The sequence below is a fragment of the Gracilinanus agilis genome, chromosome 2, assembly GCF_016433145.1.
Source record: "Gracilinanus agilis isolate LMUSP501 chromosome 2, AgileGrace, whole genome shotgun sequence".
NCBI classification, from domain to species: domain Eukaryota; kingdom Metazoa; phylum Chordata; class Mammalia; order Didelphimorphia; family Didelphidae; genus Gracilinanus; species Gracilinanus agilis.
This window is the reverse complement of record NC_058131.1, coordinates 382,063,499-382,088,055: the sequence shown is the minus strand read 5'-3', so window position 1 is coordinate 382,088,055 and position 24,557 is coordinate 382,063,499. Positions and strand designations below refer to the sequence as shown.

Sequence of the window (24,557 nt, the reverse complement as noted above, 5' to 3'; positions counted from 1 at the left end):
TTCCAGAGACAAAAAGAACTTGGTCTTTTGGACATTAAGCAATGACAGTTGAAACAAGCAGATGACACTGGTTAAGTCTGATTATTCCTCTAAGGACAAAGATTCTAGTTCCTTTTCCGAAGGTTCCCAGCTTTTTTTAGAGGCAGGATTTGTGAAATGAAAGCACATTAAAATAACTCCATTTCCTTCTAAAATACTTCTCCAGTTTTTCAAAGAAGTCTTTTTTCCACTGAAGGTAAATAACCAGGGAAGGTGATAAAATTTTGTTTTTTACAAAATGAGAATACTATACTGTAATATGAACTAAACAATCTCTAAACTTGTTCATATTCTTTTTTTCTCACTTTCTTAATAGTGCAATAAGCTTTACATTCTCAGACTATTTAATGTTGTACAAACAAAGCATCCTTACCTGGTTATTGTGTGGCATGCCATAGAGAGCCTCCACTAAATCTGCAGCTCGTTTGAGTATTACTTCCTGCCAATAGAAAAACAGATATATTCCTTTGAGTGAAGCAAAGATAATAGTGAAGGGACTTTGCTTTAATCTTTTCATACAGTTGCATTCCCCAGCCTCATTTCCAAGGAAGTCCTCCAACAGAACCGTTTTGGGAAGGCCCCCCAGAATAGTGTTAAATCATGAGTTTATCCCTGTTCACATATACACTTAATCGAGTCAAAAGGTGAGCGTCATTGGGGCTGAAAGATAAAATACATCAGTCAATTGTCTGCCATCTGCAGGATAAAGCACTCATACGTTTATTGCAGAATACAATTCTAAGGTCATTTACTAGATTACTACAATCGATGCCATTCAGTGCATGTTATGAATCCCTAAGATGTGTTTATTTTGCACTTAATTGCTTATTCCAGGAACTGTGACCTTATCAGACAGGTCATTTTCAAGAGATTTCCAATCAATCTTCAGCTACTGGAAACATGTAGCATTAAACTACTTTTGTTTATCTCTCTTGTATTTCACAGCCATGATATAAGAGCACCCAGAAGTAAATCCACATGATGAAGGAATGTGATCCTTCCTCTTTTCCAAAGAGTATTAAGACATAATACCTCCTACCTGCCCCCCAAACCCTCAAGTTCACTTTAAATCAGTTTTCAAAGCTAGCTCTACCTTTTTATGAAAAAATTTCACTGGCATTCTATCACTCTTCCAATTTCTTCATTTATGACCACCCTGATGGAAATCTCCAGAATGTTTTATTTTTTTCTACAGTTTAGTCATCCCTATATTCCATTGGCACTTCTGGCTAAATATCATATTCTGTCTGTTTTTAAGTATATGAGAAAAAATGCTGGCAACAAGGTAGAAACTTTTATTTCTTTTAATAGCCCAAAGAGATCACTACCATGTGTACTCTGATATTCTGAAGGTTTGGATGTATTTTTATAATTAGGCCCTGCAAATCCATTCATTCAACAATGCGTAAGGAACAAATAAAAAAGAAATTCATTTACAGAGAAGTAAATGCAATGCAAAGCATCACAAATGCACAGCAAGACTGTTAAAAATAATTACAATAAGATGTATAGGGTTGAGGCTGTGTATAAAGTTTTTAAAAAGTGCAACTTTCAATATTTTCCACACTAGAGATTCTACACAGAAAAGGAAGCATGATGCTCAGTTGTCATAGATCGTAGACTCTGATCAGAAAATAGGGATATAATTGCATTCATTTCGCTGTCACCATAGGCTCTTCAAAAATCCTTGAAAAACTCTTGAGATGACAAGCTTTTAGATCCATATTAGCATTTTTCCAATTTTAAATTCTCTATAATATAAGATAAAATAGTTGTCATACCGCAGTAACTACTTATGACATATATAATGTCCTAAATTCAAAAATGAGATGGAGGGGTTTGGAGTTCTCAATAAACATTTATGCTTGCCTAAAGCTGCTCTAGCCCTCTTCACGAAACATATTTTCAGTTATTCTTTACGCATGAAGCGAAAAGCATTATATAATCAATGGGTTTTGAATCAATACATCTGAAATAATTTTTTAATGTTAAAGGTGGGTTACCAGAGAATTTGCCTTTCTTTTTTGTTGTTTTGTTGTGGTATTTGACCACACAGGTTAATAATTTACTATGGGTATGGATGCACTAAACCCTATCCCCATATCAAATGTGGTCTGTGATGCTTTCACAGAGCTCTCCTAAACCCTGCTGCCTTATCTGGCTCCTAGAAAAGATTAAAACAAAACAGCATGAATTTAGTTTATTTGCTCAAATCTGGCTTTTCCAGCTCTCTGGACATTTATTTTTTCAAATAAATATTTATGCTGGTATTTAGCCTTTCAGGAATTTTTATATTTTTTTTCTCCTTTTACTATTTGGACAATGTATTTCTTGTCTGGCCAAAAGACACTAGTATGTATGTTAGAACCTGAACTTATATAAAGGAGTCTTTCTCATGTTAGTAAATTAAACAAGTACTCTTCTTTTAAGTTATCAACATTGAATCCACAACTAGGGAAGAGATAAGTTCATGCTAACAGCTTTGAGTTACACGTCAGCAGGGAATGCATTCTACTATCGGGGCACAAGATATTAACCAATATTTACAGTTTTACTGCTTATTTTTTAAAGTTATGAAAACCAGAAAAAAGAAATTAAAGTTAACTTAAGAAAATTTAGTTCTTCTTCACTTCCACTGTATCATTTAAACATAACAAAACAAATTCAAGATTTTTTTTCTTAAAAGTTCTTAACAGTAGGAGCTTTTGTTGGTTCATGATGCTTAAAGTATATTTTTCCATTCAATACCTATTACCCAACCAGGTAATCAACAGAGCATAAGCTAAAGCCAACAAGCAGCCTTAAGTAGAGAGAACCTACATATATCTTGCTGGGAGCCCTACCTTAAAATAATATTTTTAAATGGGTAGGATATCCTTCACTGAAATATTAACTTTGGGATTTGAGAGAGAGTCTAAATTGGTCTCAGATTCACCAAAGTTATTCTGGTGATATTAGTTATTTCTGGCTTATAGAAAAGAGAGAGGAGCTCCTAAGCCTTCTATGAGTTAGCGCAATGGACCTTGCAAGGTGCTTGGATTGCGATGACCAGAAAATTGCTCTCACCTCCATGTCATTACGCTCCCAGTGAACTAGCCCCCGAGCGTGTTTGTGTTCGGGATCTAATATATTGCCTTTCAATCAGAGCTGAGAGCCACTGAACACACAGACAGAACATGACGAGCAGGTCAGGAAAGCAATAAAGATTTTACAGAGCTGTCCAAGGTGCTAAATTTACTCAATAATGGGTTTGGCACCATAGTGTTAACCTCTCATTTACTACCAGTTTGAGGAACTAAATTGAAGTAGCTGACTTCATTTACCTTGAAATGTATATTTTATGACATTATGTAAGTAGATTGAAAGGGCACTGCAGTTTTAACAATTTAAAGGCTAAAGCATGTTTAAGATGAAACTTGAATATTTATTGTATATTGCACTTAAAGTATATAGAATGTTAAAATGTATTGATTAAATTTGTAAAAGGTATTATAAAAATGACAGGTAATAAAAAAGATGTATGCCTTTTAAAATCAAATTGATACTGTATGCTATCTCTACTATGGTCATGAGTGTAATTTTTTTGTAGTTTTATATGGTAATTTGAAAAAATCTGTAATTTCACATTGGAAAATGATTGAGCCTGAGATGTTAGAAAAGAAATTTCCCAGATGGGAAAAGCTAGGTATCTCATATAATCTTTTGTCTCTGAAATTGTTCTTAAACTCTTATTTTTTGGTATTAAGAAGGTAGAATATAAAATTTTCTCTATATTAATATGCAAATTTAATATTTCTGAAAAAAGTACTTGACTACAATATTTAATCTGTGTAGTCATTTCTTTTTTAAAATGTTTTTCTCTTTTTAAATATTTAAATAACTCTTCTTTTTAACATAATTCAAAGCATGAAAGTAGAGATAGTTTGAGAGAGAGAGTAAAGAAAATGAAATTGGAGAGGCAAAAAAGTCAGACTCTGATTCACAATCATTTCTGAACCAATGCTTGTCTTAAAGTGAGACTACTTTTCTTTTTATGTCTTTGAATTTAATTTAAATTTTCATAGTATAATGGAAAGAGCACAAAATATTCATATAGAAGACCTCTGCTACCTTACTAGTTGTATCATCATGAATGTCACTTAGTCTCTGAGACTTAGATTCCTCATCTATATAATGGGAATAATATTTGTATTATCTTTCTTGTACAGAAGCAAAAGATTAGTTGATGAGATAAAGTGCTTTGTAATGGTAAATTATCTTATAAATGCATGTTTCTAACATGTATTTTGTGAAAAATTCCTTAGACTGTACACATGTCTTCCTATTACATTTCCTTGCTTTGTAACTTAGAAGGCAGTGATGTAGCTGATTCACTAAGATGCTACAGAAATATTTTTGTGTAACCCAAAGAAAAATAATGTTTCTAGAAATATCAGTGATAAAATCAGAATAACATTCTTTTCTATTTCAATTTAAGAATCAGTGCTGATTATATTACTACAAGTGCATGAAAAAAATGGTTTTAAACTGTGTTGTAGTATTTATCAACTATAGTCATCACAATCAAATTTAATCTTGCATATCTTGAAAGACATTTATTTTTTTAGAACCATGCTAGATGCTTATAAGGAATAGAATCAAAGCTTTGAAGGTTCTCTGCCTATACCTATCCAATCTTATCTCTCATTGTTCTCTACTGGTAAATCTTTCTTATTTAACAGATTAGTCTCATTATATCAGAAATGACCTTATTCTTTGATTATTAATCATTTATTTTTGTCCCCAATCACTTTTATCTAGATTGGCTTCCCTTCTTTCCTACAGACATCCCAAACATAACCATACTTCCAGTTCCAGGTTAAGTTCCACTTCCTACATGAAATCTTCTTAAACTGATTGAGATTTTATTCTCCTCTGAACTCCTATTATATATGTAATGTTATAAAAATATGTCACTGCTTTGTCACATATTCTAATTTCCTCTCTCCAATTAGACTATTAGATCCTTGAAGGCAGAGATCATGTCTCATATTCTTCTTTATCCGCTACACTGCAAAGCACATGAGATGCTCTCAATAAATTCTTTGTGATTCTAAATTCTTTGAAAAGCTTATAATAAGCTTGAGATGAATAACATGAATCAAAGAATTAGAGAACAACAAAAAGTATATAATTTCCATTATATTGTTTAGTGCTGACTAGAAGTACAGAAAATCTGCTCAGAGGGCTTGGATGAGAACCAACAACTCTATGTCTTCCAATAAGTCTACCAAAACTAGGGGCAGCTAAGTGGTTCAGTGGATAGAGTGCTGGGCCTAAAGTTGGAAAAATTCATCCTTATGAGTTCAAATTTGGCCTCAGATGAATTACTAGTTGGGTGATCCTGGGCAAGTCACTTATCCCTGTTTGCTTCAGTTCATCATCTATAATCTGAGATGAAGAAGAAAATGGCAAACCACTGTAGTATCTTTGCCAAAAAAAACCCCAAAGGGGAACATGAAGAATCAAATACAGCTAAAATGACTGAACAACAATGACAACCACTAAGACTTAATGCTTTGCCATTTCCTCCTAAACATTATCTTTGATCTTGCTTCTATAACCTATAGTACATGGCTGCTGGAATTTGCCACTCTCTCCACTCCTGAACTCTTGGCATTTCTAGTCATTTCAATGTGCCCTGCAGCAGAATGCTCTTTAATACACCATGTCTCTCAGTTAGAGTGTAAACTCTTTGAGAAAAGTGACTATACCAATTATGCTATTTGTATAGTCATCACATAACAAAGTGGCATGTACACAGAAAATACTCAATAAAGGTTGTTTTTTATTCAAAAGACCTTTACGTTGGCTCTATTCTATCTGACCCTAAATTTTGTTTAAATTTTAAATATAAATTCTACATATTTAATTTTGATTACCATGATTGTACTGCATACCTCCCTTAGATGAATGTTCCTTTCTAGTTCTTAAGTTCAAATTTTGATTTTGTTATATATAATGAGTCTTTTCTAGTATAGGTGTTTTTCTTAGGCTATAAGCTCCTAAATTAAAGAATTAATAATAGCTTAAAATAACTATCATCCACATAGTGTTTTAAGGGTTGCAATGTGCTTTACATATGTTATTTCATTTGATTCTCATAGTAACACTGTCATGAAGAGGCTATTCTGTATGAATGTCAAGCCATCAATTAACTCTACCCTAGGTCTCCTGAAATGCTTTTTGCATAAAAAAACTAAAACCCTTATAGGAAATGAATGCCTGGTTATGAGCTATGGATTAGCCATTTGATCCTTCCTAATATTCCACTGTAATCCATTATAATCTCAGTGGACTGTTTACCTTCTAGATTAAAGCAAGTAAACATAGATATCAGGAGATCTATGGGTCTGTTTTATTTCTGATTCCAATTCTGCTGAGAATTAATATATATTTATTGGCTGTATCTATATATCCAGACTGAAAAGAACTATATAACTGTTCAAAAATAAAACTATTTAGAAAGTCAGTCCAAAATTTTGAATAGCAAAGATTTTCTGGTTTAGCAGTCTAGGCGATTCAAACATCCACTATGCAATTATTTATTATCCCTTTTTCTTAGAACGGATAGGTCAGCATAAAAGGAATATCTATCCATTTACTAATCTAACGTATAATTTACAGAACCAGATACTGAGACAGTGAGACCCCTACCATAGGGAAAAGGAACAGGTTCTGGCTTTCTATTTCATTTGAGAGGTCACAGATCGGGGGACTGAGGGAAAGGATGCCTAAATTAGAAATGGGAATGGCCCAGGCATGCATAGAATTAGGTTTGTTTTCAAACAGAAGCCGGACTAAGTAAGTCTTTCATCATAGCTCTTAGGTAAGTCCTTCAACTTCAGCTGAGAACATATCACAACTACATAAGTAGCATTACTACCTGGTGGTCTCCAAAGTGGAGGCTATGGCATAATCCAAGAGATAACCAATCATCGTATAAGAAGATGAGTTTAGAACATACCCTGTCCATAATGACACTCCTGTCCATGAAGGCTATCATGGGCAGGGTGTGATGTACACTCATCTTCCCATACTAAGTTTGGTTATCCCTTGGGGGTCATGCTATATTTTCCTCTTCAGTCAATCTATTAACCAAGAGGGCCTCCCAGGGCTGTGCAGGTCACCCTTTGTGCTCTGTCTTATTTATTCCTCAAGGTAGCTATGTTTACTTTTAACCCACCAACAGGTACACAGGCAATATTTTATACACACAGGTTCTGCATTATGAGTCCCTTTATACTTTTCATTTCTTGGTGGGACAGAATGAACTGCATTGGATGAGAGGCATAGATAACTTGTTATCTGAATTACAGGTCTCATTATATCATCTTTCTCTCCAAACTCACATCTCTTCTGAACTTACCTATTTCTTTCTGGGGCCCCATTTTCCTTCTAGCCTCCAATTCATAATTTCATTTTTAACTTCCATTCCTCACTCAGTTAGATTCTTTTCTTCAAAGTTACAAATGATCTCTTAAAATTATTTCTTTAGTCCTCACCTTTTTTTACCCTTTTTCTAGCAACTAACACTATTTGCTACCTTCTTTTGGATAGATAATTTACTCTCTCTCTGTACAGCTGAAAACAATGTAAGTGTATCAGATATCAAAATTCTTATCCTTATACATTTTAAGAATTGGAATTAGAATTTTCTATTCTGTTTTAAAATCTTCCAAACAAAGAGTTTCAATGAGATTTGAAGTCTTATACATATGTATGTGTGTATGTACATATATGCATATAGAGATGTTTATATATATACACACATACTGAAAAAATCTGAATGGTTTCCAAGAAGAATTGGTTGACATCAATAAAGAAAGAAGTTTATTGCCCAAATTTAAACAAAAATCCTCTGTATAGTACAAACTGACAGATGAGAAAGATAAATAAGTACTATGAATAATTAAGTATAGCCTTTGATACACTTTCATCATTTTGATCTTTGTATCTCTGTGAGACATCTATTTCAGTTATGACAACCATTAAAACAAAATATTAAGATAAATTTACTTATATTAGACCTTCAAATAATCATATAGCAAAGTATTAACTAAGTTTTTTTAATGAGGCACAATAAATCACACAGATATCACTAAAACATAATTATTAATAGTTTAGAAAGCAAAACATTTTGTAATATTAATAAAATATTTGATTAATTTATTTTTATTTAATTAATTTAATTAATAAAAAATTTGGCTCATTGTCTCATTCCTTTAAATTTTGGTTTTGTGTAACATAATGTATGGCATATTAGTACAGTAGACATGTATAAAATTTGTGAAAAGCATGCAGATAAACATACATTTAGAGTACATGCTTAAAATTATTTTTATTGATGAGATGGTATATCAAAAAAGGTTGGAGACCCATAAAGTCATGTCATTCTGCACCTATTGTATCTATTTGTTATGTTGTCCTTTGTTAAATATAATTTTTCTAGTAGTTGATATATCTGTCTTACTTTCCCTATCTAGGCTGCAAACTCATTGAGATTGGGGTCCATATCAGATAGGGATTGTGATGTGTTAAAAAGAATATTTGACTTGGAATCAAGAAACATGGGATCTATTCCTAATGCTACAAAAAATTTTTTAGCTATGTTACTCCAAGCAAATTGCCTAATATCTCAATTTCTTATCGTGTAAAAGTTGATGTAGTAAAACAGTAGGCATGATGAAAATATTTCTGAATTGTAAAGCATTACATAAATATAAGCCATTTTTACTACTTGTTGTTATGTATCTTTGTATCTCCTTTGGTTAGCATAATGTTTTATACATAAGTATTCAAATAATTGTTGAATTAAAAAAATTAATTGAGGTGTCAATATTAATTTTGATTTAGGCATTCTGGCTATAATCCAACTGTGATAAAGAAATCATCATTTTCATCTGTTTCCAAGGACAGAAACCTTAAACATCCTTGCCATAAATATAATAGAGTTTAGGTGTTTCACTTTACAAATAGTTCCTGAGGATTCCAAGTAATTCACTTTATAAATCATAACTGAATAAAACTGTAAATTTGTCATGGATGCTAGTCTTTAAGGAAGTTGGATTTGGATTCTGGTCTTCTTTCCCATTGTATCTGAAATATATTCTAATAGGTCTTCCAGGCCAATAATATGATCATTCATTTAGAGCTGGAAAGACTTCCCAACATATCTAGTCCAACTCCCTCTTTTTACAGAAGAGGAAACTGAGGCCAAGATGGATAAAGTGACTTGCTCAAGGACATCTAGGTAGTATCAGTGCCAAGATTTGAATCCAGTATTCCTAACTCCAAATCCAGGGTTCTTCCTCTCTCTTCCCCTAATGACATTTCTCTTTGGTTGTTGGTTTATATCTGTTGAGATTATAGCATCTCAGATTTGGAATAGGAAGGCACCTTAGAGGCCATCGGTTCTATACCCTTCTAGGTTAAGTGAGTTGCCCAGGAATGCACAGGTAGCACATGATGAAAGCAGAATTCGAAATCGTACCTCCTTGACTCTATGTCCAGCTCTCTATCCATTCCACAGTCTATCTGTCTCAGGTATACATAAGAGTATTCAAAAAACATTTGTTGAACTGAATGATGTTCATTCTTCCTTACCACATTTATCAGGGTAGTATTATAGTCTCTGGAGCTGGAAGGGCTCTTACATATCATTTCATTCAAATCCCTCAGCCCCCTCCTCTGCCCCTCCCACACACATATTTTCCCGATAAGAAAATTAAAACAAGAAGAGGTCAAATAATTCGGCCACAGTCACATAACTAGTAAGGGCAGAGCTAGTAGGAAAACTCGGGTCTTATGCCTCCAAATCCAGTACTCTACCCATACTTCAGAACAGGACTACTTTCATATTAAAAATCAGTAGAATGAGAAATGTGAGAGATATAATCAAAGCAACACTTCAATACCACTTTACTTTTGGTCTATAGAAGAATTCCCCAAATGTGTATTATTCTAATAATGTGAAATGCTCAAAACAAAGCTTATCAGAATATGAGAATGTTTCAGTATCAGACTTTACACACTACTCATAAGTCCTGCAATTGAGTAGAGTCGCTTACATTTCATGATGGTTATAATTAAATGTGTTTCTCTTGAAAGGGACATTCTCATTATAACTAAGGGCCACTTTGAACTAAATTGAAATGGAAAGGAGGAGCATAGATACAGGTAACAAGCAGTTATTTCTAGGGAGAAATAAAATGACAAGCGTGTAACAATTATATTTTATAACCCTGTATTCTAAAGATTTTATAGTACTTTATTATACTAGGAGCTTCTATGGAAGTTGTGACTGCCATACAGTGTATTGGTGATTATTCATGGGTTTCAGAAGGGAATTTGTCCACCCAACACCACTGGCTAAAAATTTGCGAAAATTAATATGGCCAGACGCTGAATCACCACATTTTCTACTGATACAACCTTAAAAAGCATTTTCTGCTAGTGAGAAATACAGAGTGAGTTTCTTAAATTTCTCTGCTTTCCATTTTGCTTTTATGTTCAGTTTAAATGAACAGCCTTTTTTCTTCTTGCATCTATTATTGTATCATCACCCAGGAATATGAATGTAGGCTGAAATCTTCATAGAGTCTATCTGAAAAGCTTAGTCTTGCTTACAAAGACAGTGTGAGATTGCTTTGTGTCATACTTAGAGCAGGTTGTAAGCTAATGCAGCTATATCAACAGAAGACTCCTAACTTACATGATTGACTTTCACCAAGGAAAGAAAAGGCTGTTCTCAAACAGACTGTTATTGCCTCAATGGAAGGGGAAAAAAAATCAATGAAAGTAAAATGAACAAGAGATTTTGTCTGAGTTGCAGTTAATACCACTGAAGAGCTATGGATATTAAAAGGTCAACAAATAAATTAGTCAGAGTGTTATGAAATGAATGATTTGGCTTATAATTTTATTGAGTGAAAATTGTTCACTGCCTATTAGACCAGGTAATTTTTATCTGTGGTGCCTCAATTACTGTTCCGTAAGCAATAATATAGTTGTAAGAGCTGCTTGTTCGATCGAGTGACCTCTGAGAAGCTGGCTAGGACAGCTGACTTTACTATGATGGATCACCAGTCTTGATCTCCAAGAGGTGCCAAGCCTTCCCTTCCTGCAAGGGGATCTCATAAAAGAAACATTATGACTTGATTCATTTTACCAAAAGAGTTGGCTTTTCAAATGTCAGCAGTTAAGTATAGGTTGTAAAACTAGGTATTCCTGAAAAGAATTATGACAATAGCTATTTTTGAGAGGGTGGTACTACTAGTATTGTCTCCTAAATGGCATCATCATTGGTAATGAAAGTCTGAGGGAGATTCCTACCCTGTGCCACATGTGCGCACACACGCACACACACACACACACACACACACACACACACACATACACGCAAAGGTACCAGGGTCAGATGGATGAATCTGGTGAGTTGTAGCTCTCTTATTCAAATTCATTATTTTCATTAAAGTCAAAAGCTCAAGGGTACGAGTTATTCCTATACTTCTGAAAGTCCTTGTGTCTTATCTTTCTACACCAGTTAAGAGTCTCCAATGAAAGAAAAATAGAAGGTACAAGGTTATAATTATACCCAAGATGTGGCAGGATACCAGAGCTGAAAGAGACTAGAGAAAACACTGAATCCAAATCCTTTGTTATACAGAGTACAAATCTGTAGTCCAGAGATTCATGGTCCCAGTGGAGAAGAGATAGAAACTGGGGCTAGACCTTAGGATTCTTAACTCAGTGCTTTTCTTCTTATGGCATAAAACATCTCTGAATTTTCAAATATTTGACCATTGCTTTTTTACCTTCTTTTGAGACTTGTTACCTTCTGGAATGAAGGGTGTTGAAACTGAATCTTAATGTTGCTCAAGCCTAGGATAGTGAACTAAGAATGAAGACTTCCTAACCTAAGCTCTTTGAGGTTTGCCTTCGTGAACTGAAAATGGTGAGTAGTTCCATCAAATGGTGCATTTTATTGTTCTTACATCTATAAAGTTGGAATTATTTTTTCCATGTATGTTCTTTTTTTGTTGCTTTTAAATCATCATTAATTGTATTAAATGTTCCCATATGCAGAGTGCCACACACAGACATGAACTCCTTTTCATATGAGGATCTTTTGTGCTAAAACAAAAAGTAGTTATGTGTAGAAGAACTCTATTGCTATCATAACTGGACTGCTGACTCCATCTTTTGATTGTTGCTGTTTCCACAACCAAAGTAAAGCAAAGGGCTAAATTCTAAACTATTCTCCATTTTCCATATTATATCACTACCACCAAAACTCAATAATAATGGAAGGAAAGGAGGAAGAGTGAAGTTTCATTAGCAAAAGTATGTGATCTTGGCATTTTGATTAAAATTTACATTCTCCCTTAGTTTGATGAAGATTCATGGTAGCTTAAAAAGTGTGTGTGTGTGTGTGTGTGTGTGTGTGTGTGTGTGTGTGTTCAAAATTAGACATTTTAGGACAAAAATAAAAAAGGACTCTAAAGAATACAGAAAAAGTAGATACTACCAGGCACTTGAAACACACATATCACTAGAACTGGACACTGAATGTGGCTGTTTTATGTGGCCTGAGGAAAACACATTGGCTTATAGAATTTTTTGTCTTCTCACAGAAGAAAGCACAATTTTCCTGGAAGTTAATTTAACTCACACAAGAATTTTTCATAAAAAATGCTCTTCTCTTATGCTCTCATCAATTTGGGCTAGGCCTCTCGTGTATCTGCATCCAACGTTTGAATATTCTTCTCTAATTAAAGAAAAAAAATATATGGCCCTACATCTTCTTTATTCTAAGGCATATCTGATTCTTTCCTGGAGCCCAGAAGCAGCACCCTAAGTGGTGAATGGCATGTTCTTCTGCTAATGGCACTGTGGTTATATAACATTTTCTTGCTCTTGTTTTCACTAATGTCACTGCCATTCTGAACTACTGATAGTTCTTGCATAGAAGACAAAAACAATAAAAGAATAATTAGACTACACTGTATATTGCTAGTTGTTTTATTTTGCCCCGCCATGGCATTTGTGATAAATCACCAAGCACTAATGCTCTGGAAGGAGGGTGGCTTTCAGTTTCATCTCCTTCACTGAGCAAAAGGAGTTCTGTGTGACTCCGGTCTGAATTTCAATTTTGTGAGTGTATAGTCGAACTGAATAATATTTGGCACAATGCAGGGTACAACTGAGCCACTAAATGGCTGATTTACTAAATTATTATTAGATGAGCCCTTGCTGTTCCAAATGAAAGTGCAGTCACTGTCTTCCTTCATGGTGTGTTCAAATTGTTCTGTGTTTAAATATTCAGCATGAGGCTAATGTGAACTGATGAACTGAGACTATAAACATTCACTTTCAATACAGATAGAGAGACAGAGATGCAACATATCATGGGGCCTGTGGAGGTGAAAATGATTTATATTTAAGGATGTTGCTGCCTACTTCCATTACTTTAAGGTACTCTTAATTAGCCCGGTGTTCGAAATGACTAATTTTGAAACGCAGGCAAAACAGTCTGGTGGCTATGGAGGCTGTGAGATGCCAGAGAAGAAGAGGAGGCTGGCCTCATTTTCTCTGGGCTGGCATTTTATTCCCATGCCAATCCTGCTAACTTTATTGCCGGAGCTGGAATATCAGCCAACAACTGTATGGGGTGGTATAATGGGAGAGCTGTCTAACCACTACCCAGCCTGTCCCCTCTCGAGGAAAAAAAAAAACCAAACCCATCTCTACACCTACCCCTAACCGCATGGACCAATATGGTGGGTTTCTTTACTGCCACCTGCTGGAGCTGACAGTAACCCTTTGTCATTTCCCAGACCAAGCCCCATCGCTTAGAGGGCAGTTACGGGCAAACACTTAAAATACTGTGATCACTTACAGTAGATTAGAATTTTTTATTGGTACTGTGTTGCCATAACAACATAAAGACAGCAGATGACTTAAGCTAAGCTTGCAAAGCAAAAGGCTGCTCATCTGGCAGTTAAAATGAATACAGTTCACTTCACAAGTTCCCCATATGGACCCTTAGTGTATGATAATGAGGAGACCATATGGTGAGAGAAAAAATGCATAGAGAACAATTGTGTTCTACTGGCTGAGTGAACTGAGTGGAAGTCATGAGAAAGACTGAATGAGATATTCTAGTGCACTCTTTAGCTCAAGGTTTGGGGCTTGTTTGGGAATGTTGGTTTTTTTTTGTTTGTTTGTTTTTTTTGCTGTTTTTTTTAAATTTGTTTTAATTTTCTTCCACTGGGTTTTTCTTTTTTCTTAACCCACTCTCTTAATATGTCGAGCAAAGAAATGACAAATATGTTGCAAATTTTGCACCGTCGCTCATCATAAACTGTCAGCGGTGTTTGCAAATCAGACTTGCAAGATCTTTTTAAATGTGTTATTCTTAAAAGGCAACGGTACTAAGTTTTTAGACAAAGTGCAGGAAAATTTAAGCACTTCTGACAAGCAGAAACATTAACAGTAATCATTTTTTTAAAAAACACTCGCATCTTTTGCCTTTGTGTTTAGCTGTAAATAACGCTGGAATGTATAAAAGCTTTAAAGTAAAAAAAATGCAATAAATACTTTTTATTATGTTCCCTAAAGGATAAAAAATGCTTGGAGCCACCTATGTACTTTATCTATATATATAGAGAGAGAGAGATAGGTAGCTACTATTCTACTTACTACTAACCAAACCTCAAACCTGGTAGGACAGCTTGCTAAAGGCTGTAAAGTCAATTTTGTACTACACATGCTTCATAAAAGATGAATATAAATGCATTAGTTAGATACGGTGAGCTAAATTAGAAGGTCAGGCAGGGCTGGAAGGGCTGAAAAATCACACAACCAATGACTGTAATTACTCTTTTTTTAAGTCTATTAAGTGGTGTTGTTCTATCAAGGCTCTGGGGTATAGGACATGAGGTACAAGATAAAGTAATGTGTATTTATTACTCCCACAGGATCAATTTACTAGATATTTTCAGCCCCATAAAGCAAAATACACAAATATAGCCTTTGTTACTTTTCCTCAAACTGCTTTATTTTCTTTAAGAGAGTGACTGCTCCTCGAAAGAAATATGTTTACCATGTTGAATTCTTCCCCATACAACCTCCTCTACCCCCCATCTCACCCCCTCCCTGTGGCGAAATAGGAGAGAGATAATGAGACTGTGTTAAGTAGGGTGAGGCCTAGAGGGAATGGGTCAGGGAGGGGAGGCACTGATGGTACCGTAGCATCCTCATCCTTGCAGAGGAGAACCAAAGGAATTGCCTGGTACTTAAATAAGGAATGAGGAAGATGGTTTAAAAAAGAAAAAAACCTCACCTCCACTTCAGTTGTGGATTCTTAAGCTTGAGACTTGTTTTCAGGACGTTGGAATAAATGCTGAGAGACCCACTTACAAAGATAGTTTACTGAAAGGACAAAGGGATAATGCCAGTCTTCAAAAAGAAAAAAACAATGAAGATGGCGGCTCCTTACCAAATGATGAGGGATCACCACACATCCTTCAGTGGTTGACACTGCAGAGCTTCTGAGAACCCTCACTCATACCTCTACCATCACCAGTATGTGAAATATATCCAACTTTCCCCTTGAGGTTGGTCATATATTCCTCTCCCTCATGTTAGGTAGGAGCTTGGTGACTGGAGGAAGCCTGCTTGTGAAAAGCTATAATGATTGGTGTGATTTCTGAGTTATCTTTGTAAGTGGGTCTCTTGTAAAACAAATTTAAATAGTTGATAAAAGAATGCCTTCCCTGCCTCCTCCAGGCCTGGAGATGGGAAGTCCTGGGTTCAAATGTGACTTCAGAGACTTCCTAGCTAAAATGATCCTGGTCAAGCCAAAGATAGCTCACTGAAAGGGCAAAGAGATAATGCCAGTCTTCAAAAAGAAAAAAAAAAAGATGGCAGCTCCTTACCAGATTGTGAGGGATCACCATACATCCTTCAGTGGTTGATACTGCATAGCTTCTGAGAACCCTCACTCATACCTGTACCATCACCAGTATGTGAAATATATCTAACTTTCCCCTTGAGGGTGGTCATATATTCCTCTCCCTCATGCTAGGTAGGAGCTTGGTGACTGGAGGAAGCCTGCTTCTGAAAAGCTGTAATGATTGGTGTGATTTCTGAGCCCTGTCTTAAATTTTTCTCTGTGTGTGTGTAGATAGATGGATAAAATCATATACTCTGCCTAGACCTAGAATAATTATATTATCTTTGTATGCATACAACAGATGTCTATGAGGATGGCTTCTAAGGAGTTTTATTTACATGGGAAAATAATTATATTTTTCTCATCTATAAAATGGAGCTGATGATATTTACCCTTCTTTGAAATAATTTGACCAATGATTTGAAAAAGAAGTATAAAATATCTCATTAAAATGTTATAATAATGATCTTAGGATCACAATTTAGAGCTAGAAAAGTCCTGAGAGGTCACTGATTATGATATCTTTCATTTACAGAGAAACTTGCCCAAGGTCACCAATATCTGAGGTGGGCTATGAACCCCACTGGAGACTTGTGATTCACTATTCCATGAAGTATCTCTTGATAATGGAAAATTGATGTACTGATCTTTTAGATTTTTCTTATAATAAAATAAGTGTGAATCTACCATCATTGATTCCTAAACAAGTGTACTACAAACTTTAGTTTTTCAAATCTATTTCTACCTACTAAAACACTCTTGCTTTACAATACAATGACAGATAACATGAATATAGCTATTTGAAGACAGAGGTACAGTTGGTGAAAAATGGTAAGGTAAAGATTCTTAGGAATTGCTTCTTTATTTATTCTTCTCTCAAATATTAAGAGATCAGCAATTATTTTTTTACAGGAAAGGGATAGCTTCTTATTTTAAAAAAAGCCTGACTATTTAAAAGTTTATATATGAGTTGCAGCATGCTTATGTCCATAAGTCCACAATTTTTATGCTCAAAACTTCAAGCTCTGAGTTGAACTTCTAGGGCTTCTAATGTAAAAAAAAAACACAAATTCTGAGTTCTACTGCAGAAAACTGACAGCTATGTCATAACAAAATTTTAATATTTTTTAAAAACTGTATAATATCTAACCCCCATGATCCTTTTACTGCCCTTATTTTTATTTAGGAATAAGGAAAGTCATTCCCCTGTCCTAGGAGTTTCTCATTGATTTCACATACCTTCACCAGTAAACTCAATTATTTTCCATTTAGTTTGGAAGAGGAGGAGGTGATTTAAAGTAAGTAAAAGATCCTATCCTTGATTTCAAGGTTTTAGAGTATATTCATTTGATTCCATGATAGCTACAATTTGCATAAAATAGTGTCACCATCCAATCCTACCTATAGACACTTAATCATCTCTAAGTGCAGCCACACCATTTTAATTAAATCTGATGGGCTAATAAAAGTCCTATTGTGGACTAGGCCCTAGATAGAAAAAAAAAAAGCATAGCTACCAAGCAAGAGATCCTCCTGAAATGTAAATAAATGAGAGTTCTGGATTAGATGGCCTATGAAGACCCTTCTAGCTCTAGATCTATGATCCCAGATATAGTGATTATTTGTTTGGCTATCCACCATTAGGAAAGCTGTCCACCATATGGGAGCATTTGGATCATTATGTTTTAAGATAGATAGTTTTAATTTTCACTGTAGGATATCCATAGGAGTGTGTTATAGCCAGATATAGCTAAAGATAAATGTCCCTGCTATATATCTGGGCAATGGGAAAAGACTGTCATTCATTATTATAAATTAGATTATTTAATTGTTTACTGAGAATGTCAGAGAAATGAAAGAGTGGAAGAAGGAAATGTTAAAAAGAAAACCCTTTTTTAAAAAAGAAAAGTTCTAACTAAACTGACAGATCAAAATTAGCACTTTCTCCAATAAAATGCTTTCAAGGAGTTTCACCTCAAGTGAAGAGAACTGAGTTCCTGAGGGAAACAAAAGAGAAACTCATAAGAGTTGTAAAGGACAAATGGAATGCCCATACTGCAGTCTAAGTCGTTTAGATCTCTGCCACCAGTTAAACACAATCTGCCTTCTGGAAGGACATCCTTCAGATGGTCAGAGGAGGTATCTGACCTTTATAATTCTTTTCACCAAGGATGTCCAGCACTCAAGGAAGACAATGAGAGATTAGTCTCGGGAACATCCGAATGGAATGGATATATTTGAAAGATTTCTTAACTAAGGGATTGAGCTATAACTGAATGTTTCCAGTTTCATTTTCCTAATCTGTTTCTGAAGTGGGCTGATATAACTAAGATAAATCATACCTCTGGGTTTGCACAAATAGAGAGAAAACTTAATTAGGCTTAAATCAAATGGAGTTCATATCTAATTTTTGCCTGTGTCAGTAATGGGAGTTTTGCTATGAAGTCACAGGTTCAGTGTATGTTCCTAAATTTGGAACCAGAATGGTCCCTGAGGGTCATTTGGTGTAATCCTCTCAAACAAGAAAACTGAAATAACAGAGATGGAACATGAACTGATCCTTTTGTTCCTTTCCATCAGGTCCTATCGCTGACAACTTACATATTATAGATGAAGACCAAAAGCAATTATCATCTATGCAGTTCCTTTGGCAAAGTCCTGCCTTGTGCCATATTTTTCACTGTTATTGCATTTTTTTTTCATTTTTGTCTTGTCTGCACAACTGGACTTTAGAGTTCTTAAGGGAAAGGACCATGTCCCCTCTGCTTAAGGCACTGTGTATGCCACAAGCTATTTAGTAAATGCCCAATATCTGTTTGTGCCCTGAAGGGCATTGGTGGTATGAGAAACCAGTGAAAAGATGTCAGGGCTGACATTTTATGGCCAATCATTTTGGGTCTCTTTTTCATTCTCATGCAAAGGTTTTTCTCCTATGGACAGTGAACATTATGAACTCCTAGTAAGAAGACAAAACCTTGTATTTCTTTGGCAGGCCACAATAAAGTGGTACTTTGTGCTCAGCACAGAATAAAAGTATGTTAAATACATCTTACTTGGCTATACTAAACAAATTGACCCCAATGGTGAATTTCATCTTGGATCATCCACATTGTGACATATCATAAGTGAAACACTAGAAGGTGTCCTGACCTTTGGCAAGCGCTCAGGGTCACCAGGGTGCCGGGGAATGACCTTCTGTAACCTCTGGAAACCATAATCAATGGTGGGTTCATTGAGAGCTGCAAGAGAGAAATCACAATTAGAGGATGTGCAGGAAAACAAAGCACTTCGTTTTCTGAACTGACAATGAAGGGACAACAATGGCAGCTAAAATCCTGGCTGGCTCTTTTTATCTTAGATGAGCCTCTAGCATCAAGGCTGAGTTCAAAGACAGTTTGAGGTGAGATGTGAGGATTTGGCTTAATCAGTTACTAAACCCCACCTGCTCCAGTGTATATGATGGGGTTTCTGCAAGTGTAGGGACTTGGCAAATAATGCTAGAATTAGACAATTGTTTATCTGCAAAATCCCTAGTATGAATTATTTGATAAAATACTTACCACCTCCTCCCCCAACATCTTTGTGTTCTAGGAAAAGTCCTTTTTGATTAGAAGCTATATGCCAAATGCAAAAGAATCCTTCGTGTTGCCAGGTATTGTTAATGTATTGGATATGAAATGTTCCTATGTGTTGTAAGGACATATTTTTTTTTACCAAACCACAAGCTTTCTATAGTTTTGTCATGGGGGGAGATCTAACTTCTGCTAAAAGCCATATATACTCTATTATTATACTCTAAATAGTAGAGTATATAATGCTGCAAGTATTATATACTCTGTTCTATTTATTCTATAAAATGTTTAATAATCTATTTGAGTGGAGGCTGATTCTCAGAAAAAATAAGACAAGTCAGATTTGATGTTAGTTTGCAGAATGAAACAATGGGCTTTGTTCTAAGCGTGTCACTGCTAGACATTCAGCGTTGGTGTCTCTCCAAAGAGCACCTCATCTTGGTGTCCACCCATCACTGGTGTGAATATCGAGCTGACTTGGCCCATTTGGATTCTCCTATTTTCCATGTGGACAAAAGAACAGGATTACACTAACTCCCACCCTGATTCTCATTGAAACACTAAAGCCCTTGGTTGGGAGGGAATGTGAGCTGAGCTCCATCGCCTTCTCATATCCCATAAAGTAAAGATGGCTTCTTTTTTTTCCTCTCAAAAAACTTTTAAAATTATAACCAAAGCAATCAGCATGGTGTTTTTTCATGCTGAATATAGAGGCACTATTTGTGTTCTTAACATCCATCTATACATTAAAAACAAGGTACTATATGCTGTACTTAAAATGCATTTCCATTAACCTAAATTTTAAAAGTACTATTGAAAGTACTACTAACTTTAAAAACTGTATTAAATTCAAATAGGTCCCAAGGCTAATGGAAGCAATTTGTATACCAACCCAAACTGACTGGCCCACTTTTCAAAATACAGGTATGATAATCTTGTGGTTTTAAAAGGACATTTAAATTGAAAGACTGTGAATTTAGTACATAATTATACCAATAGAACCCTTTAACTTGTCAACTTGTAAATCTAAAAGGCTATCAATCATTTCTAAAGAGGAAATAAACCTTAAAATTCCTTGATTGACAGTGCTTACTTTTTATGTAAAAAAAAAGAAAGAGAAAAAAAGGCAGCGTAAAGTGGTCAGAAATCCATTTACAAAAGTACATTGTTTTACATAGGTGAGTAAAAAGCCAATAATTACACCTCCAAAAGACACATAAATCAGAGTAAGTACTTTTTCTTCACTTATATATTTTAAGTTGTAGTGAACTTCAGGTAACTTTTTATTAAAAAGACTTTTTTTCAAATGCGATGCTTATTGAAATTGTTAATAGAGTAGCATTTTCATTTAAGATAATGTAATCATTTTTGCAAATATGAGATTTAGCCATTTTCCCACCTTCTAAACAGTAAACTTTCAACCTGTCTCTTGTGGAAATTAACTAAAATTACACCCAGGTGTACCAAACCTGTCTATCTATAAGAGTGTATGAGTTAAGGCACAATATTTATTATTCCTCCCATTTTATGAATTACTTTCTAAACCCTTGAGGAGGATTTTTTTTTTCAAATTAGACTTGCAGAGAAAAAGCCATGGAGCTCTTTATGCAGCAAAGCTGTTACTCGTAAAATCATCGGCATTTAATCAAGGAATACACATGCTTGATGGAAATGAGCATCCAGGTGTAAGTTATTTTCCTGTTTTCACCATTATAAGCTAATTGCCAACAAAATACATCTTATATTTTTAGCAAAACATTTGAACTACATATATGAGTATTCATAATTAAGTTGATCATTTTAATAGCCACATAATCTAAATATTCTAAAAATTCAAATTCTTGTTTTTAAAAGCCACCAATAAAGTCTGGATGGCTGAAGCTTTTTTTTTCCTAATTTCCCATAATGAGTTCCTACTGTGTCAACAAACCTTTGGTTGTTAATTGGATGATTGTCTGATATATCTTAGAGAGGAATTTGTTTCTCTGGCCAGACTGCCAACTTAGAGCCGAATGATCGACACTTAATATTAGCAATTAAAAGAACCTGTTCAAATATCACATGGAACTCATAACTTGGGGAAACCTAAAGAACATTTTACCAGGGAAAACTCATTCAGCTGCTGCAAAGAGTAATTGAATTAGATGCATTTTAACATCATTATTCAAAGAAAAATAAATACGTACTACAGAGAAGCATACTATATGATATAAAGAAAATTTTTCAGACTGTAAGACAAAGTCCTTTAATTTATTTCCATACCTTTATGTTTGCTCTCTACTCATATTTTATGTTATAATAATCTACAAACTTCTTACCACCCATACCCAAATCTCCCCCAATTTGTGCATTTAAAATTACAAAAAACTCAATATTCCAAGTCTGTGAACCAAAAAGAAAGAGGTCAAAGCCCACTGTAACAAATACATAGGAATTGACTAGATTGTATTGACTGTTGCTTAAAATAAGAAAATCATCCATTGACTAAAATTTGAAAATCTTTTGTTATTTAGAATGGTGTTGGTTGTAAAGGAATTTGATCCTTCTGTAATAAATAGTGGCACAAGAAACCAGACCATAAAAGAAAAGGTCCTTACTCTACTCAGACTATAATCATATAACTTCTTAGAAGTTCACCAAATCCAACTGATCCCTAATGCAATCCTACTTAAGTGATCATTCAACCTTCGTCAGAAGATTTGTGTTTAAAAGAATTATTACCTCCCTATGTCTATTCTATTTTTGAATATCTCTCGTTGCTAGAAAGATCATCCTTACATTGCTTCAAAGATCCATCATCTTATAAACTCTACCAGTTGGTCTTACTTCTGCCTTCTGGAGCCATAGCAAAATAAAGTCATTCCCTTCTCCACATAAAGCAACAGGTTATACAAAAGTAATTGCAATATAGCTTTTGGTCATAATATAATTAGCAATTAGCAAGTTATATAAATTCTAGGAAATAATACACTCCATGGTTTAACCATATCATAGACAGAGGTCTACAGCCAGGTACACAAGGACCAAAGGCAAAGGTTCTTAACCTGGAGGGGGGGGGCTATGAACTTGAAGGTTTTTTATTTTGATAACAGTATTTCAATATAAATGCTTCCTTTTATAATCCTGTGCATTTTATCTTATTTATTAAGAAATAATATTTTGAGAAGGATATGCATAGTCTTTTTCAGACTGCCAAAGTTGTACAGGGCACAAGAAAGAGATTAGGAGCCCCTTACTATAACAAATCAAGATAAATCCAATATTCAGGAATATTAAGAGATCAAGACAAGAGGAAGAAATTGTGGTTTCCAATGTGATTTCACTAAATTACAGACAATTGTGATACTTCAGACAAGAAAGAGACAAAAGACCAAAGCACTAACTATTGCTCATAAATTTTCACAGTAAAACAGAAAGGTGAGTGTCAGGCAATAAGGACCTCCCTTATAAACTTGACCTTAGCAGGTAATTAAAGATATTTTCCAGAAGCCTCTGTAGTTAATGAATATTCACTGATTGGTTAGAGGAGAGATGTAAGAGCAGTGGGTGTGTATAATAAGTTAGCTACCTTAATCTTACTATGTGGCTTTCCAATCCTCATCTAACTTTGAAAGCATCCGGGAAAACCATGATTAACAAAAAAGAAGGGAAGGGAAATCCTTGAAAAAGGGTGAATTAATGCAAGAAAATAATTAGATGTGTGATAGAAATGATGAATTTACCTTTGTGTCTTTACTGCTCAGATTTAATATTCCCCTCGTGTCTAGACAGAGATCTAGTGATACATACAGTGATAAGTGGCTATATATCCATTTTGATATCATTTCAGGATGGTCTAAATAATTGCTGAACTTAATGGAAGCAGAAGTCAATGGGAAGGAAGATTAGTTAGCACAATTTTGATACCAGGGAAGTATTTTTAAACCCTTACCTTCTGTCTTAGAATCAATACTATCAGTTCCAAGGTAGAAGAGCCACAAGGGCTAAGCAATTGAGGTTAAGTAGCTTGACTAACATCATTTTAGCTAGAAAGTCTCTAAAGTCACATTTGAACCCAGGACTTCCCATCTCCAGGCCTGGAGGAGGCAGGGAAGGCATTCTTTTATCAACTATTTAAATTTGTTTTACTGGATACTCCCCCCAAACATTCAACTTTGGATTAAATCTTCTTACCATGCCTTTCTCCTTGTAGGATACTAACTGAAGGTCAGAAGAGTTTCTAATTCAGAAGAGACATTACCAAATATATTTCTTGCCCAATGCTCACAAAGCAATACTACATGTGGAGAATATTCTGAGCCTAAAAACAGTTGATTTTTATGCAATAATGCTAATCATAAGATTACAAAATTCAATTCAGACATTTCAAGTAATGAACAAATCCTAACCAAACACGCATGTGAATTGTGGCCTTTCTATGCTTGGTTTATTAAAAAAAAAAATCTCGTTCGCAAATGCATCAAATAAAAAAAATTCTTTTTAAGGGGATTTCTTTGCAAATTAAAATCATTAAGTCAAGACAGATGCATTCTTGCTTGGTTTATTCTCTTTACAAAGTTTTCTTTTTTATACTTCTTACCCCACCAACTCCCTCACTGACTGAATAGTTATTCCCAGAAGCAATGGAAATTGAAAGAGGGTGGGGGCTCAAACACCAGGGATGGTGTTCTGGGTGCCATTCCAATGCTGGCTCAGAATTTCCCTGCTTTTATAGCTCAGTGTCTCACTGCAATGCCTTAACATATTTCTGAGGTTTTAATTTCCTTTTTTTAATACTTGTGTGACATGATGTCATTTTGACTGGAAATAAAAAGAAATGCAGATATTAAGGAAGGTAATATTTATATTCTATTGCCATTTAATGTCCAAACAAATATCCAGACTCCACGCCAAGTAATAAATAAAGCCTCATAGCGCAGAGTCAATGATGAAACCAGCACCTGGGTCTC

At 34.8% G+C, this 24,557-nt stretch overlaps 1 protein-coding gene across 1 annotated transcript in view; it reads right to left on the bottom strand.

The window, feature by feature from the left end:
* The window catches only part of EBF1 (EBF transcription factor 1), a 467,727-nt gene that overhangs the window by 15,986 nt on the left and 427,184 nt on the right, over positions 1 to 24,557 (bottom strand). Inside the window, exons 15-16 of the mRNA XM_044659847.1 lie at positions 19,187 to 19,275; positions 413 to 478 (exon numbers count right to left, since the gene is read on the bottom strand). Of these exons, the coding sequence (XP_044515782.1) occupies positions 413 to 478; positions 19,187 to 19,275 (155 nt within the window). The remainder of the gene's footprint in view (positions 1 to 412; positions 479 to 19,186; positions 19,276 to 24,557) is intronic.